General features: G+C 35.9%; 1 protein-coding gene across 1 annotated transcript; it reads right to left on the reverse strand.

The window, feature by feature from the left end:
- Positions 1 to 502: 502 nt before the first annotated feature.
- Positions 503 to 18,153, reverse strand: inpp5d (inositol polyphosphate-5-phosphatase D). The gene is made up of 27 exons (XM_084128760.1): positions 17,585 to 18,153; positions 16,984 to 17,047; positions 14,741 to 14,882; positions 12,941 to 13,106; positions 12,607 to 12,747; positions 12,390 to 12,480; positions 11,929 to 12,006; positions 11,047 to 11,124; positions 10,301 to 10,424; positions 9,775 to 9,881; positions 9,516 to 9,618; positions 8,497 to 8,693; positions 8,198 to 8,315; positions 7,991 to 8,087; positions 7,723 to 7,861; positions 6,594 to 6,702; positions 5,280 to 5,368; positions 5,082 to 5,163; positions 4,904 to 4,993; positions 4,669 to 4,779; positions 4,473 to 4,552; positions 4,290 to 4,377; positions 3,711 to 3,857; positions 3,520 to 3,583; positions 3,137 to 3,340; positions 1,856 to 2,292; positions 503 to 875 (listed from the first exon to the last, which is right to left on the reverse strand). Exons 1-27 carry the CDS (start codon positions 17,722 to 17,724, stop codon positions 826 to 828), a joined length of 3,336 nt encoding a protein of 1,111 aa, XP_083984886.1. The 5' UTR covers positions 17,725 to 18,153; the 3' UTR covers positions 503 to 825.
- Between the last annotated feature and the right edge of the window lie 933 nt (positions 18,154 to 19,086).

Raw genomic sequence — 19,086 nt, forward strand, 5'->3', positions numbered from 1 at the left:
TTACAAAAAAGCACAGATAGATAGATATTCATGGGAATGGCAAAATGTATGGACTTTTTTCTAATTATATTATTCATATTCCAAGTACACTTTCATAGAAGGCCATGAGGGACATGACAAAATAGGTTGTGTCAACTGAAACAACAAGATAATTTGTAATATAAAGATAATATGTATGTAATTATTTTTAAACTTTATTAAAGGAGACATTTCAATTGATACAAAAAGCTTTTAAGCATAGATTTTGGTGACCCAATAGGTAAAATACACAGGTCAGAGGGACTCAAATCATACCGGTTTCGTGGAATGACTCCTATATTGAACTGTTCCTCGTTATTGATCAAACTAGGTAAGCGCTGCACTTATGATATGGACTCTGCAATGCCATATAGCCTACTGTAAAACAAGTTACACTGCTTGATTTCCTAAGAACAACTATTGGTGGCCTAAATATTAAAACTCAGTCATTTAAAGTGTGTTTCCAGACCACAAAAAAAGCCAGTAACTGTACAACACTTGGTTTTATTAGAAGATTACAACTTTCTCCTTTTAATAAAATATTTTAAGCAATATGAAATGTTGAAACACAGGTTGATGGAAAGATTGCAATATTTATGACTATATGCAGTAACATTCAAACTGTTAAACATTCATAATCATTTTAAAATCAATATCCAAGTTCCTTTTATTGTTTATGCACTTATTAATTTGAGTACTCAGACATTAATAAGCTTATGGCTTTTGTCCAGTACAGAGTCTAAAGTATGAGATATGAAGATCACACCAGCGCTGAAAGGTCTATTGCCATGGCATACCAATAGAAAATCATTTTAAAGGCCGTCCCATCTTCAGAGGTTGCGACGACTCATGGTGCACTGAGGACAGATGTTGCAAATGAAAAAGAAGGGAAAGTTAATTAAATAAATGTTGAATAATTAAATATATTACAATTACATAAACCATAAATAAATGCTTTGTAGTATCAAATATCTCATTCTTAATCTAAGCTTTGTATTAGTTACACTACCAGCCAAAAGTTTAGAATAATTCAGATTTTTTATGTTTTTGAAATAAGTCTCTACTAAAGCTGGATATATTTGATCAAAAATACAGTAAAAACAGTTATATTAATATTATTACACAAAAATATTATTAATATTATTAAACAAAAAATATCAAGCAGCACAGCTGTTTTCAACACTGATAATAATAATAAATGTTTCCTGAGCATCAAATCTACATATTAGAATGATTTCTGAAGGATCATGTGCCACTGAAGACTGAAGTAATGATGCTGAAAATTCAGCATTCAGGAAAATTCAGGAATAAATTACATTTTAAGATATACTCAAATAGAAAAAAGTTCTTTAAGATTGTAATAATATTTCATAATATTACTGCTCGTACCATGGGCATCGCTAGACCCCATTTCAAGGGGTGGCCTTCTATCGCTTGTCAACAATAAATGCGTGTCAACACTTCTATACTTTAGGTAAAGACAATTCATATCCATTTATATCAAAAATAGTATTTAAAAAAGTATCAAAATATGGACACTTTTTTTTTTTTTTATGGTGTCACGTGCCCCAGTACTGATGAAAGTCTAGAAACGCCTCTGGTTTGCACTGTATTTTTGATCATATAAATGCAGCCTTGGTAGTTCTTTCAAAAAACATTACAAATAGTGTTATCATGATTATTTTTTAGCCTAATGGGTTGGGTTAGATCCCATTATAATCGCTGGAGCTGTCTACATGCACCCCTTAAAATACGCTTGAAGGATGAAGGATGAGATAGAGAGCCCTGATCTACAGTCTTCCGCAAGGAAGGAATGTGGAGCATATAGTTATCATACCATCTTTGGGTTGGCCTGGTCTGGTTTGCGGTCGTATCTTGGATGGGAGCTCTGAGCTGTCTCTGTAGTCTCTAGGCTTTGGTTGAAGCTCTTGTGGCTGACCAGAGCGAGACTTCACAGGAACCGGAGGTCTGTTGGGCCCAGTCATGCCCCCTTCAGAGCGAGAAGGCACCACAGGCTTCTTGGTGACGATCTGGGATTGTAGACCGCTGCTCATGGTGTTTGTGGCTGAGGATAAGTGAGGTTTGGTTTCCGAACAAGTGAAGGAGCGATAGCGAGGGGTCGGAACAGGGGCCTGACGGTCAGCGTCAAGGTCTGTTTTGGGGAAGGAGAAGTGAGGATCTGGAGGAGAGAGATGGTCTTTCCCCACTCGTGATCCACTCATTGAGCCATAAAGGGGATTGTCGAACATCTCTGGAGGTTGTCCATCCTCAGATCTGTAGCCAAAAACAAATACGCAAAATTTGATTTAGTATATTAATCTGGAATCACTTTAAGAGATGCAACCTGTCAGGTTTGCATGTAACAAGAAGTGTTCGTCTGTACACAGTTTTCAAAAATAATATTTTAAATAACAACATTCCAAACAGAAAACATTTATTTAGATGTCACAAAAATATTAGGAATGCACCATAAAAATATAAATATATATGATGGCTGACAAACCAATAATTAAAATGTTAAAGATGTTAAAATTCTACACTAAAACCTAAATGCTAAAAGTGAATTTAGGCATCACACCATAACATAATATACAATATGAAAACCTGATTCATTCTGAGATGTTTTTAAACTAATAGTTATTAACTTTGAGTGTTACATGACAGCAAAAATGGTCTAAATGTAAAGAAGGGGAAATGATCATGCACAAGTATCCAACATCAACTGACTGATAAATTAAAAACTCGAATTTGCCAGATAACCTTTGACTAAATCAAAGACCTTTGTCAGATGACATGACGGATTTATTGATGAGATAAAGGAGATAAAAATGTGAGGTCACACTTTAATTTAGGGTCCAATTCTCAAAATTAACTATGAACTACAACTTTTGCCTCAATAAAGTCCAATTACACCTTATTAATAGTTGTGAGGAGTTATTAAGTTTAGGTATTGGGTGGAATTAAGGGATGTAGAATATGGTCATGTAGAATAAGGCATTAAAATGTGCTTTATAAGTACTAATAAACAGCCAAGTAACATGCATGCTAATAAGCAACTAGTTAATAGTGAGAATTGGACCCTAAACTAAAATGTTACCTAATGTCAAAATATACTTACATAGGGGTTGATGTCTTTGTAGTTGGGCTGGATGTAGCATGGTCATAACTAGACTTTTTTGGGGAGAGATTGCCATGCGTCATGTCCTTTGATGTTCTAGGGGACATAATGTTGCTGGCGCCCCTGTCTGCCTGGTTATTGCTCTTGTAGCCTACACCCATATAACTGGGGTTACTTATATCAGAGGCGAGGACTGAAGAAGATCTGTCAAAGAATGTCAAAGTTATATATTTGTACAAAAATAACCTAATCTAATTTTTGTAAAGAATTGTGAATAAGAAAATATGACGTCATTTTGAAAAAGTAATTCAATAATAACATAACACTTTGGATATAAACATCTGCTAAATAAATAGCAAAGAGGGAAGATGCGAATATTTTACATTTTGGTACTATCTCCTGATTTCCCTTTACCAGCTCCTGGGTCATCTCCGACTTTAATGAAATCTGGAATAAAGAAAAATAATCTTAAGGAAAGGAACATAGCCTCGATACTCAGGAAGGAAAGCATTACATCACGATCGTGGACCGGTTGTGTCAGGCATTGCTGTACAGAAACACATTGTGCACTCACCATACAGCTTCTCTGCCTGTTTTCCTTCAGATTTAGGGAGTTGAATGCCACCTGTTAGATGGCCTGTGTGCTCTCCATGATGAGTGAGTTCGATAGAGAACTCAGTGTAAGAGCTTTCAGCAGAACGCAGAGCAACGCAGCCCTCGCCTACAGACAGAGCGCAGCGTTATTGTGTTTGAATGCATACGACTATTCCAATACTAATCAGAATATGGTCTTATTCTGATTATGTAAGCATCATGTGCACACATGCTATAACCAGATAAAGTCAATATTCAAGTTTTTAGAAATCCAATTCCCATATGCCATCATGTTCATCAGAGTCAATATTCGGAATATTCACCATGACTGAACTATCTTATTAACATACAACATTTATTCAGTTTATTTGGAATATGCTGATTTCATGTTTACAGGAATATCCCAATAGTCGTGGTGCATGTTAAACATAGTTTTCTTAATAAACTATGAACTTTAAAAATGAAATCAGAAAATGATGTGCTTGCAAGTTACCAAGCCAGCTAAAATTCCGAGCATGTGAGTACCAGTAAACTTTCACACATTTTAGGTAACCCTTACCATATGACTCATCACAATCTGTAGATTTAACGCAGATGAGGATGTGCTGATCAAGGAGGTATTCTGGGTCTGCAATGATGGGCGTGAGCTGCAAAGCGATTTCACAAAGATAATGTAAACGTGATGGCTGAGCTTTCAGTGTATAATGTTTTTTTTAAAAACATTTATCAATAGAGTTTTTACCTCAACTTGTCCCCCAAATCGTACTTTTATTGAGCCCTCTGTGTTCTCTTGGTTTTCTCCTTCAGGACTCTTCACAAACTCTAGAAAATGAATAGGAAGTATTTTTAAGTGATCTTACAAAGAAAAAGGTGTGGGATTCAAATGATTTGTGATCATTTAAGACATAAGAGAAAGTAAAAAGGCTATAGCTCCTCACTCTCCAAGCAGCTTGAGTGATACTCAATGAAGAACTTGGTCTTGGATTTAGTCAAAAGTTTAGCCACACAGTTCATGATCTTTATAGCACCCTGAGCATCCGTTGACAGATCTGTAAAGAGCAAATGAGTTCATAAACAGTGCATTAGCACAACGCACAAGACAGCTGGCTGGGATGCAAAGTTTCTCTATTAAAATGGGGTTGTTGCAATAGTGAAATATTTACAACATCATACCATTTTTTGAGACAAACTGAGAAGTCACACCAACATCAAATGTGGCAAATACAGGGGAATGGTCACTTGTCATGATATCATTGGTGCATCCTAAAAAAATCAAAGAGAAATATTGGTTAATGTAGTGATGTCTTTCATCCGCATTATACAACCTCCATTTTAAATACAGTGAACTAACCATATGAGTTGCAAACCACATGCACCATAGGGTAGGACTTGCGAAGCACACGATCACACCATGAAGGCAAGTTGTATTTTGTCTGTTTGTGAGATAAAATATTTATGTAAAGAGGATTTTCATCATTAAATTCAATTTTATAATATATCTGCTGCATGGTGAAGGTTGTTCAGATGTATGGTGGCTTTCACGCTATACCCCAGTGGCTTTGGCTTTAGTGTAGGCATATCTCTCCCGTGTGTCTCTCTCGAAACGATACGTGGGGGCAAATGTAATCTCCTCCTCCACTGTAAAGTAAAACATTCTATTACTCAAGAAATTTGGCATAACATACCTTGCTGACATATATATGTCTACTACGGTGCAAAAGTTTGGGGTCAGCAGGATTTTTTTGGGGGAAAAAATAATACTTAATAGTATAGTAAAAGTATGCATTAAATGGATCAAAAGAGACAGTAAAGACATTTTAAAACTATTCATTAAAGAATCCTGAAAATAATGTATCATGGTTTCCACTAAAACATATTAAGCAGCACAACTATTTTTAACATTGATAATAATAAGAAACATTTCTTAAGCATCAAATCAGCGTATTAGAATGATTTGTGATCATGTGTCACTGAAGACTGGAGTAATGATGCTGAAAATTCAGCTTTTCCATCACAGGGATAAATCATATTTTTTAGAGATAATATAATAGAAAAAAAAATATTCATTGTAAAAATATTTCTATTATTATTATTTTTTAAATAAATGCAGCCGTTTAGAGCATGAGAGACTTTTATCAAAAACATAAAAAAAAAAAAAAAAATCTTATCAACCCCGAACTTTTGAACAGTAGTATGTAGGCTATTGTATGTATTTCTTCTAAATTTAGTGTATAGTACCTTATACAGTAGTTTGATGTTAGGCTAAACCCCACTGGATATGCAAAAATGATAATACAAACTATCAAAAGAAAATCTGTTTTGGATTAAAGTTAGTAAACCTCTAGTGAACAGCCTGAGGTCCTAAAATTTCTAACTGATTCAAAGTTGAGGTGTTTGAGTTTTTGTTTTGTTTTGTTGATAATAAAATACTTAAAATACTCTCATATCCCATTCCATCTGTGTAGAGAAACTACAAGTGAGCCATTCACAAGTGGAAGTGTAAACAGTGTGGCAATTTCAACATTGCTCTATTTGTTTGAGGTCTTTTTGTAGCAATATTGTCTCAACTAAAGGGTGTTTTGGCTACGACTACCTGTTTGGAGCAGGGATGGACACTGAGTGACTTTGTAGTTGAGTAATCAGTTAGTCAAAAAATTACATTGGTGATCAAAATAATAGGTAAATTATGCACAAGGGCAACATCACCAATAATAGTTTCAAAATAACCTAAAAAATGATAACAATATTTTTATCATTCTACATGTTCCTATTCTATGGGCACAAAAGCGTATATGTTGTGGTTAGAACTGATGCTGTGTATCTGCAGTGAGTTTAGGTCAATGAAAGAAAGCTGGCTTCTCACCGTATTCTAAGAAGACCTTTTTCTCTTCCCTCTCTATGCTCAGCTGATCTTTGGCCAGCAGTTCCTGATACTGCTGCTGTTTGATCTTCATCACAATGTTCTCAGCTTCCTGCAAAGAGCAAACAACTATGCAAAGCTTCTGTCTTTTCCTGTCAGTTGATGTCAGGAGCTGCAGTACGTGGCAGCTCTTTTCTTAATAGAGGAACTGCCTGTTCATATACATGAAAGCGCTCTAAACCACAAAGTCACTTCATGCCTCAAAGTATCATAATGTGGGTAACTGATGCATAATTTGTCCGTAGACACCTTTTTCATCAACATGAAGAGTTTAAAATACATAAAAATGTCTTTAATAGATCATTTTAAACGGTTCTGCGGTGTGACAAAAGAATTCTCTCACTTCATTTGAACTCATGAAATATACATGCATAGTAACTATAAAAAAAAAAGTCATTTGTAGACATCTGTTAAATACAATTAAAATGTATTTTGTAATCAAATATGTTATAAAATTACCTCTACAGTGTTTTATTACTATTATCAGATAAAAAATAAAAGTAGTTGCTGATATGAACCATTTATTTTCTTGTGTTTGCATTTGACATGCATTAACAAATACTTAGAAACAATAATTACAAAATCTTTATGGAATTCAAACAGCTTTATTTCACCCCAGTTGCAAAACTGTACAAGTTACCTCTTTGCTATAGACCTTATGTAGCCCCGCCCCTTTTCAGCGCTGCACTCGTTGTCTTTTGACTTCCGGTCTGTATTTTCACAGCGATCTTATGTATTTATGAATGAACGGCTCGTTTTAAAATCTTCCCGGTCGACTGACATTTGTTAAGACATCTGCTTTAAACATTACAATCCTCATGATAACTTTCTTTAACTTCACATTAAATAAATCCACTTCAAAAGCTAATTACTCCTGGACAGCAATGCCATAGAAATATACAGAGCGACCGCAAAAACGGAAGTTCAAAGACAATATTCTAAAGATGGCGGTGCCCTCGTTTCTCTGGCGCATAAGGTCTATAAAGTTTCCAAATGAAAGAATTGTCATCCTTTACCTAGATGCATTTACTGGAAAAAGCATGTTTGCTGATGAACATTCATTTGAACCTACCTGTGATGGTAGGTCAACCCTATAATTCAGATCCCCCAGCCAGAAGAGGTGTGTGAAGCGATGTGTGATGTCAAAAGGATTAAGTTTCTTATCTCCCAGATTCAGAAAACGCAGAATACTGATGTAGTTCTGGTTTCGCCTAGAAAAGGTACAGTAATCAAGTTACTAAATTTGTTATTGTATTACTTATTATTATTATTATTATTCATGTGTATTTTATGTCAATGTTTCATTTGTCACACTGGCAGGTTTTTGGGTTGTGACTTACCTCAGTTTCTTTTCACTTCCTGAGGTCAGGTGACTGTTGACAAACCCAAAGGAGGTTCTATTAAACATAAAAGACACCCCCACTGCTCCTTTATTCCCTTTAAACACACATACACACATAATTAGCTTTTTTACATACAATGAAGTAGAATACAAAGCTTGCTTTGCATTTCCTATTAAATTTTTGGGGGAAAGGCTATTAACAAACCCAGAGCATTAGCTATGCCAGTCTTAACACTATCACAGAAGACGTGAGAGAAGCGGTTCTCGTGTTCCGGCTTGGCTAGAACCACAATCCGTATACTCCACAGTGTCTGAGTGGCTATCTGTTAAAAAACACATAGCTGTCATTATTTAGCTTATATGCTAGGCTATTTAACACATTCATTGTCAGGAGTAGTCATAACATAGATATGAATAAACTATTTAGAATAAACAATGAGCAGATGTTATACGCAAACCACATAAGGCACCCAAAGCCTTCTTGTTGGGTTTTGTGTCACTTACTTGTTTGAAGCTAATGTTGGTTATATCCCTAAGGGCTCCCCTAACGGTTTCTATCCAATCCTTCTCTCCCAGTGGGTCCTCCTGTGTCCCAATTACATAGATATCATGTGGGATTTGATTGGCTGTGTCATCGTGGGTTTTTCCCTGACCCTTTGACTGCAACCAGGAAGTGATGTTTTGAGGTGGATTCGCATTTCCTGAATGGACAGCACAAGTTCACTTCATCTCTAGTTAGTGCACATTTAATCTCTTATACCAAAAAACTGTACTTACAGTTATAATATAATATTAGTGAAATGAATAACCACTTATGTGCATTTAAAGAGAGCACACTTTCAAGACTGTGTAGCTAATGCCAAATTAAAGGTTTTACTTTAAAGTACGTTTTAAGTCATTTTGTTTTAATAATGCTTTGAAGTACTTAATTTGATGTCTTGACATTACTTTTGATATTACATTACAAGTTAATATATTTTAAATGTACTAAATTGCAAGTTCATTATTACAAATGTGTAATTATATACATGATATGACATAAAAAAATGACATTTAAATATATTTTAGTTTACCATAAATGCGTATCGGTACATTTGTCAGTTCACTTTAACCATATTTCAGAGACAATAGCAGTAATTATGAAATTACATATAAAAACACTCTGAAGTCCTTGAAAGTGGGTAAAGAAAACACTTAACTAATTGCAATTCATAAAAATTCTAACCATTATACAATTTCATTTAACTGTAAATGGCATGCCATTAAGTGTTTGAAAACATTACATTCAGTTCTCACTTAAGTATCTTCCTTTATATTATATTAGTATATTATTTATGTAATAAGTTTAAATATGCTAAAGTGAGATTATTAAAAAAAAAAGAAAAAAAAAGTGTACAGCACTTATATCACAATATTTGTGCTTCAGCTCCAAAAATATCTGTATTGAGGAGACCTTGAGAAGCTTTTTTGGACTAAATAAACTGAAATGTATACTATATGTTAATAGGCTAAATGCATCTTACCCATGTTCCAGGTGCCAACAAAGATGGTGATCATATCCGGCTCAGGTTTTCCTGAGTGCTTGTTCTTCATCTGCTGTAGAAGCTGGCAGAAGCCTTCTCTTTTCTGAAAATGTGTTTTGAGATACTCATTTACACACAGGAGCACATTAAAAACACACACAAAACCATGCAAACTGTATATTATTGTTCATTTATGTGACTGCCTAAAAAACGTCCATACAAAAAAATGTCCTCGCTACTGTGACAGTGGGATTTTTACCTTTGTGTCATCAAAGACATAGTCTTTGCGCTGAGTTTTTTCCTTCTCTGTCTCGACCACCAATGCTAGTCTGTTATGCATCTTCTGAGACTTCACCAACTGCAAGACTGAAAATTAAGAATTTGGCATGTTGCCATTATCTCCTAGTTAATAGGTCATTTCACACATTTTGGTAACATGGCTCTCGGGAATACTAGATTCTGATTGGTCCTGGTCCATCACAGAATTCAGAGGTCAAATATATCAAATATAATGACCACCACTGAACTGTATATTTGACTATTGTGACTGGCAACTGATGTCTCTTGAACCCAGTGTTTGATTTACATAAGAAAATAAGTTAAAGTAAACAAGATAATACACATTATCGCAACCCTTCAGGATGAAGACTGCTTTGCGTTTGGGTCCTGATAATCCTATCAAGGTTTATTTTTGCAGTGAAGGCCTGCGGAATTGTCAATATTGGAAAATCGTAATCATATTCAAATGTATATGGTTATGTAAGTGATGAAATGGTTCAGCATACTTTTATTGTGCACAAAATATTTATCCTCAGGACCATCTTTGGACTTCTTGAAGTAAAGCTTCCCGCCTTCCACATCTACTTTGAGGTACATTTTGTTTGAAATACCGAGGGAGTCGCATTTTACCTGTTAACGCAGAAAAGGACAAGTAAAATTAAGTTCAGCATTTCTGATGTGCCAAAAATAGTTATAAAGGTTATCTATGATGGCTGTGTCCACAGGCAAATGTCATCGCCTATTGCCACATAGGCAAACATAACACTAATTTGCATGTGGTTTTGGAGTGCAAAGCAGTCGCAATGAAAACCTCCATACTTTCTTTATGAGATCATTACAAGCAGGAAGAAGGTTACAGGTTATGACTTTCACTTCGGATACAGTAATCAAACAACATGAATTGATATACAGTATTTATATTTATTTATATATTTATGTACTAATCAACTAAGCAATTAAATCCTTTATTTAAAAAAAAAAAAAGGTAACACTTAAGGTCTGATTTGGTATTAAGGTAATTAGTTACTGCATTAACTAACATAACAATAAACAAACTGTTTTTACAGCATTTATTAACCTTTGTTAATGTTAGTTAATAAAACATTTTTTTAATAAATGTTGAGGTTAATATAAACTAAGATTAATAAATGCTGTAGTACTGTTCGTTAACTAATGTAGTGTGACCATTAGTGCTAACTAATGTTAAGTGTTACCAAAAATGGTATATTTATTGTTGAACTGAATTTCTTACTTCGAACATCACAGGAGGAATAAGTGACTTTCTGTGCCCTCCATCATATCCGACAAATTCAAACACAGCATTCTTGGTCTGTAAGTAAGAGGGTATGTTAGTCTACATTATCACACAGCTCTGTGGAATGCTTGATTCTGATTGGCCCGATAACAACCGCTGAAAACAGATAACACGGGCTCATCCAGGTTACTGAAGTCAGCAGCGCTATATGCTTGCTAGGAACGTTTTTTCTTTGTGGAAGTTACTGTATGTGTTTGGTGAGCTAATCAAATATTAAAACTCAGACAAATCAATATTTTTTTGTACAGTTATTTAATTATGTCATACAGTATCGTGGACTCGCTCTCTCTTGTTTCATACAAATGCAGTTGCTGCCATTTTGCAACTATTGTTTTGTACACTGTTTCATTATAAGATAACAAACAGGTACGGTTTTAATCTAAAATCTCAAAAGCTTTTAATCTTTAACAGTTTCATTTCAAATCAATATCTCTTATCCCCATAATTATTTATGTGGTGAAATGCGTGTAATAAGTGGTATGACTGTACCATATCTCTAGTTCGAACTTGCCGTGCTAGCAACTGCTCTCTCCGCGGATGCTTTGCGTTTAAAGACCTAATAAAATATTTCAACTCAGATCAATATTTCATGTCTAATTATTTACTTGTGGCAAGTATTATATTACTATGTGGCAAGTAGCCGTGTAATAAGCGGCTAATAGTAAGGAATTCGCGTCGGGGTCCTGATCACCCTGTTGGGGTTTATTCTGAGATAACAAAAGGCTGGATGTACATTATCCCTGAATTAAAGTTCCCAACTTCGCAATAAGATTTTCATTTCTATGTTTGCTGTCATCCATAAATAAAGAACAGTGTTACCTTGTCTTCTAGTGAATATATAAGCTTAGTCAGTTGCTCCAGTCTGAAAGCCACAGACTGATTTGCATCTCCAGAAAGCTGGAAAAGAGTAAAATCAACAGATATAAGTTTAAAAAAAATTGAGGGGGGAAAAAAACCTCAACATACCACTTTTTTGTACATATTATAGTCGTTTCTCATTTCTTTACTTGTCTGTAGGGGAAACAGCAAGTGTTTCAACACTTTTTTTGGTTCTAACGTCTGTAACAGTGGTTTATTGCGCAATGTGTCCCAATATTGATTGTAATATTCTAATATCTGCTACAAATAAAAACTACTTTGAAATATACTATTTAACCCCTAAATCATGTAAATCAGTAAAAAGTCAGATACAAAGAGTACTGTTGTTTCAAGCGTTTCGAGTCTTTTAACATTTTGTGCATGAAATTGAACACTTCCTGGTTTGATTCATGCTTACTGACCTGACTCCTTAGTCTCCCAGCTCCAGGAGACAGCGGTGGATCCAAAACTTTATGCAGTGCCTCAAGACTCGGAAGTGTCCGAGCAATTTCACTACGAGCAAGTAGGAATGTCAATTAATATCAATTAAATGCGCAATAAATAAAGTGTCAGTACCAAAATAGTCATATAAAGGCAATAAGGTTTCAGACTTCACACATTTTTTCAGAACAATTGTACCTGTTTAGGTTTTTGCAGATACTCTGTGTGAGCTTTTTTAAGTGGGGAAGAGTCGGGTTCCCATTCTGCACCTGTTCTGCATCCAGACACACAGATGTTCGGAAATACTCCTGAATGGACTTCTGGTGGTCCTCTGATAGACTGGATATTAAACATCAGAATCATTAGCACACCAGAACAAGGCTACTCAGAACAATGACTCTGAACTGACACAGTTTTAAGTAATCTTGCATCAGATAGAATTAAATCATAATGTATTTAACAAGAAATTGATCTTATTAAGGTAAGACAGATTAATCTAGCATTGTATTAAATTGTACTAAATAAATTGTACTTTGATATGTCCATTTGCTGCAAACGCTGGAGATAGGTGTCTGAGATGGAGGGACGGGCAAGCTCTGTTCCCCTATCGGTTCCTCTGGACGAATCACTGTGGCAGTCTTTACTTTCATTACCTGAGATATTCCTGGGTGGCAACTGAGGCGGCAAACTGATTTGTTCTGTGGAAATGGAGATTTGACCAAACAGTTTCCTTGACGTTAATGGAACCATTAACTTCAAAGCTTAGCTACATTTTATTGCTGTCACATAGTTCCCAAAATTACACTGGGGTCAAAATGCCTGAGACCACATTAAAATAATGGAGAAAAAAAAGAAAAAGAAAAATTATTTCGTTCTTTAATCTAGTGGTTCCCAAACTTTCCTGCCATGTCGCGTCACAGACAGCATCACTGATTATAATGGGTTCTATAAGCTTTTGTGTAGACATGTTGCTTTTATAGTAGTGACGTTTGAAGTAGATTCCGCTTTATGTTTACCTGGCACTGACAATCCTTTCACAAACTTGTCCATGCTTAGTGAGGAACGATGCAGCCTCATATTTTTACACATCGCCCTGCAAAACTCAATCCTGATTCTTCAATCTCGGCGTGCCATCTAGTGGTCTGTTATTCCCCGACAGCAATCACGACCACTAACATACCGTTCAAGTCCTTAAAGTCCCCCTGTTGTCAATCATTTTATCCCTTAAAACTCATCTTTGATCATCAAAATTAAATATTTAAACGTTTTTTCCTTGACAAAAAATCATCATGCCTTAAAATAGCTTGAATGTAACTCTACACCTTTGCCTCATTTCGTATACGCGGTTATATGAATATGCAAATTAGCCCCGCCCCACTCACTCACTCACACCAGCTCAGAGATATACTCGTTGGCGTGATTGGTTACAAGGTAGTTTGTGATGTCAGAAACACCAGCGATTTCAAACTGTGTTTTTGAGACTGTCTTTGGTTCACAGCAGTTTTAAGGACAAAATACTCAGCAATGGTGTTGACTTATGAATTTGCACATGGTTTGTCTTAAAGGATATTAAAAACACCACATAGACATATAAACAACATTTAAAGCTTGATTTTCATCACAGGGGGACTTTAAGGTAATAAAATATGCCAAAATAATAGGTACTATACGGTTATCCGGACCACACCTGATAGATGACCTACCCCTATCCTTTCCTACCCGTCACTGGGGTTTATGTGATGACCTACCCCAACCCAACCCCGCCCCTAAACCTACCCGTCACTGGGGTTTATGTGATGACCTACCCCAACCCCACCCCTAAACCTACCCGTCACTGGGGTAACGACCAACCAAGAGCGGTTGATAATTATTTATGCATGGTCACATGTGGTCAGGTGTGGTCCGGATAACCGTATAGTTCCAAATAAGGTACTAATAATATTTTCTGTTTAATCGTTTACTCAACCAATGTGGCAAGTAGCTCCATAATAAGCAGGATAACTTTGCAGTGGGGTCTTGCACCCTCCATATAGGTACACTTTCATTTAGCCTGGCCGTGCACCCCTTTTTATCACTCAAACTGAGTTTGGGAACCACTGCTTTAATCAAACTTTTCACTCAAATTGTTATGCTAATAATATTCTCTGTAAGAAAATAAAATACTACAATCTAATTATATAATATAATGATAGAGTTTGTAACAAAAATAAAATGAGAAAACTTCAAAACAGAAGCATTTTTCTAGTGGTTTTGCTCTCTAGGTAGGCTATGTACATTATCATGGTAAATGTGTTTCTGAAACCATGGACAAAGCTTATTGTAACTGACTTACCTGGTTCCTCCTCCGGTTCCTCCTCCTTCTCCTTCTGCACAGCATACTGAAGGTGTGTGACCAGACCCATGTTCTCTTTATAATATGCCTCCACCAGGTCTGGCAGCAGAACGAAGACCCGAATAGGCACACCCTCTGATGCCTACAAAGCAAAGTATCCAGATGAACAAGAAAAATTCTGAAGACTGCGTTCAAATGTTCAAGATGTATGGCATTTTACGATGTACAAAATCATTATTTGCATAAACATGTTCAGCACTCCCAGCAATAATCCCAGTGACTCTCTTAGTTGTTCTTCCTTTGTCCGAAACCAATTGCATTTCTTCATTTTGCATGGTTTCCTTTTAAAAAGTGCTCAGTCGGTGAAAAGTAGGGTTTATAAGCCACTTTTTCCAAAGGACTTTGGAGTATAAGCTCTTAGTCACCTGATCTGACTTACGTCTTGATGCTCAGCAAATGTTTTGACCCAATTATATGCAATTCTATACAAAGTAAGAACAAATTCTAACCAAATATTTATTTAAAAAAACCTGATGTGTATATGATGTGGAAAAGCACACGATATTCAGAAAAATTCAGCACACATACTGTATAGTGAATACAGTACTTAGTCCTCTGTCAACAACCAAAATGCCCCTAATGTTAGATCAAATTCACTATACTTTTTTAATAATTATAATTATAAGTATAATTCTTTATACTTTTGGCTATGGAGAAAATGAAGGAAAATGGCAGCATTTTTAGCATTGCGCACAAAATCATCTCAACACGTCATGCATCTTAGCGTGGCTAATCGCAAGATGTCCGACTGGCGTAATCTGGAAACAAGCGTAATCTTTGCATAAAAAACAAATTCTCGGTGGTTTAAGGTCAGCACAAACTATGAATTTCAATTGAATTTTGCAAATCTAATTAAATTAAATGGCATGAACACATTTATGAAACTTTCCATTCAAGGCGGGTGCAAGAGGAACCCTGTGGCTTGCTTAACACCCACGCTGATGGATAATTTAAAACTGAGGCTGTGCTGCAACGCAGGCTTGAAAGAGGAAGAACTGTGGTAGAGAGACATTGAAGGGCATTGTACAACAGTTTTTGGTTTAGCCCCGTCCCTTGAGTGCAGGTTACTTTGAAATGTAACGCCAAGAGAGAACAATGCAAATTATAATCAAAGGTCACCCGATTTGCTTTCATTATTTTGTTTGTCACGAGAATAATAGTTTTGTACAACTCGAATAAAACCACCAATTGGTTTTTGCAGCTGCACTGTCACGCTGGAAGACCAATGCTTGCTTTAATGCAGAGGACATAATAGATACTAGCTTGACAGACAAGACGCCCACACAACGGTCTCAGAGAGCCTTTGGCAGCTGAAGAACCAACTGTCACAAGGTCACACATTCATTAGTACAAGTACAAGATAGTAAATGGCTTGTAGGAGGCCAGATGTTCTGTGCAACTAGTCATAAAAATGGACAGTGTTTTGTCAAGTGACTAGCAGGACTATGAGCGCAACACGTAATTAGCAGATGATTGAGTATATTTGCCTCTACTTTTTGTCTCATCGTGGTTCTATTGTATTATTTTTTTTCCTTTCACTTGACCACCATTTTAGTGCAACAGGAAAATAAACAGCGTTGTAGACAGATTCAAATTATTAAAATAAATGAATAATGCATTTAGCGTGAACAAAAAATCCATGAATTTCATTACAATGGATACAAATATTGCACAATAAAGAACAAACACTTTTCTCGAGCAAAACAATTTACAGAAAAAGGTTCCGAATTACTAACCAATATATTTAATAATTAAATAAACAATATATAGTTCAAAATGGAGGTCACTGAACATGTTCCTGTTGTATAGATAATGTGACGAACTTGTGGTTCACCTGTGAAATTCAGCGGAACAATATATGAAAAGTTAGTTTCAAGGAAATCTCTAAATGTTTGCAGATGCCAATGTTTGATATTTTGTACCTAATGAATGAGATTTTACTTTTACTAAAGCGAAAAAAAAGAAGAAGAAAAAACCATTCTGGTGACTTTCGAATACTTGAAGTCACAAGCAGAAGTGTCTCGGTGTACATCTCAAAATAGTCCCCCAGCACACACAACACCTGCCTGTGCGAATATGAAAGCAGAGCCATTACAGGAAGCTTCAACCCAAAAAAACCAATGCAAAATATTCTCAACAGAGGTCAGTAACCACTGTCATTTCCAAATTTGGGATTTTCTCACCTGGACTGATAGTTTTTTGTCCTCATTTGGTAATATTCTGTAGGTATACACACAGTTCTGGTACCTGTAAAGATTGAGAAGAATAAAAACATAATGCATATTAAAACAAATTGCATGTAAAATGTCACAATTCACACATAAACAATGAAAAGTGTCATTTTGCTGAAAGCAGTAATGATGGGAAACCCCTCACCGACTTCCTTGAGTCTCAGTCAACTGTTTGTTGATAATTCAAGATACAAGAAATCATATTGGACTTATATTTCATTGCATTCACAAAGCACACTTCAATAGAACCATACATACTGAACAATTAGCAAGGAAACAGGGAAACTGAGAGTTTGCAAACAAATAGGCCTCTGTTTTGTATGATTCCAAGAATGATATACATTTTCAAAGACCATCATGTATATATATAATAAGGTTGCAGGGCCAGTGCCACAAAAACCGAGCATGTTTTATATTTATGACAGACTCAAATGTCACCTCATGCAAATTAATTGACAAACACACTGCAAATGTCACATTTAAAACGGTCATGTTTCATCTAATATTAGGGGCAACATATGTGCCCTTCCACCTGAGAGGTGGCAATACTTACAGAACACAGAGGGCATACGCTCCCTGTATGGATTCGCTGTCCCGCAGGAGGAAGCTCCCATCCTTGCCTGCTTTGGAGAGGAGGTCCTCTGCTGTGGACCGAGTGATATTGCCATGGTACCATGGCTGGTGGGAAAACATCCTTTCCAAAGACTTCTCCCTTCCTCCGTCTGGAGACACCCAGGTTATTTTGGCCCCGGCAGTTTTCAAGAGGAGATCAACATGAGGTCAGCTTTAGAGTCTCACGGTCTGCTTCATTTCGTTGTTACAACTGATAGCCGCTCCTGCTCTGTCAGGCTCTAGGCTCGCTGCTTCTCTCTCTTCCTGTTAGAGGGGCGAAAGCTGCAAAAAGGAAGCAGCCACAAACACAAGGGTGAACTTCCTCATTCTGTGCACACAGAGTCTAAAAACTCAGAGAGAGTGAGCAAGAGAGGAGGCCGAACAGAAGGCTGGTTCACACGTTCACATGGCTCCAACACCTCTTTTTTTTACCATAAAAGAGATGAAAAAGGTGTATGTGGTATTGTAGGAGCTGTCGACAGTGCGTTCTTTCATATAAGATCAATGATTAACCCTGCTAACCAAAACTACGAGGAGAACAACCCATGAAAGTGTTAATGGCCATTATGCAAAGTAGAGGAATGTAGATAAACAGTAGTGTAAAAGGCTCTTATTATGAGTTTATCTTTTTGACTAAACCACTGGTCCTGAAAGGGAAGGGACTTGTGTAGCACACTTGTAACATATTCAGTTACATTAAGGGTACTTCCCCTGTAAAATGCTGTTGTGCCCCTAAAGGCACAATATTTGCAAATCTTTTTCTGACCGTATACAGTAACTCTAGATGTATTTAAAGGGACAGTTCCTCCAAAATGAAAATTCTGACATTTCATCATATTGTTCCAAATCCTTCCTTTGGACAATAAAAGGAGACATTGGGCAAGATGTTCAAGCTGCACTTTTCCATGCAAATGCAAGATACATGAGAATAAAATGACATACGGCATCATTGACTTGCCATGTTTGAATATACATAACCTTGAATGAGGTTTGAGAACTGCATGGGGAAACAGATTATCAGTGATTAACGTCTTAAATTTGCATAGCATAAATTTGCAACGCTTCAGAAGTATAAAAGAGAGATTTTTGTTTTTGTTTTTGTTTTTGTGATCATACTGCCAGGTATTAAACTTTCTACTTCTTCTGAAAGAAAGGTTTAAAGTGAATTGATTACTGTTTTTGTTTTGTTTTGTTTTGTTTTGTTTTGTTTTGTTTTGTTTTGTTTTGTTTTGTTTTGTTTTGTTTTGTTTTGTTTTGTTTTGTTTTGTTTTGTTTTGTTTTGTTTTGTTTTGTTTCTACTTCTTTTGAAAGAAAGTTTTCAAATTAAATGTTTACTGTTTTTGTTTCTTTTTGTTTTTGTTTTGCTTTTTTGTTTTTGTTTTGTTTTGTGTTTGTGTTTTGCTTTGTTTTTGAGGATCATACTGCCAGGTTCTCTTGAGTAAT

The sequence above is a fragment of the Abramis brama genome, assembly GCF_963993115.1.
Source record: "Abramis brama genome assembly, chromosome: 11".
Taxonomy (NCBI): Eukaryota; Metazoa; Chordata; class Actinopteri; order Cypriniformes; family Leuciscidae; genus Abramis; species Abramis brama.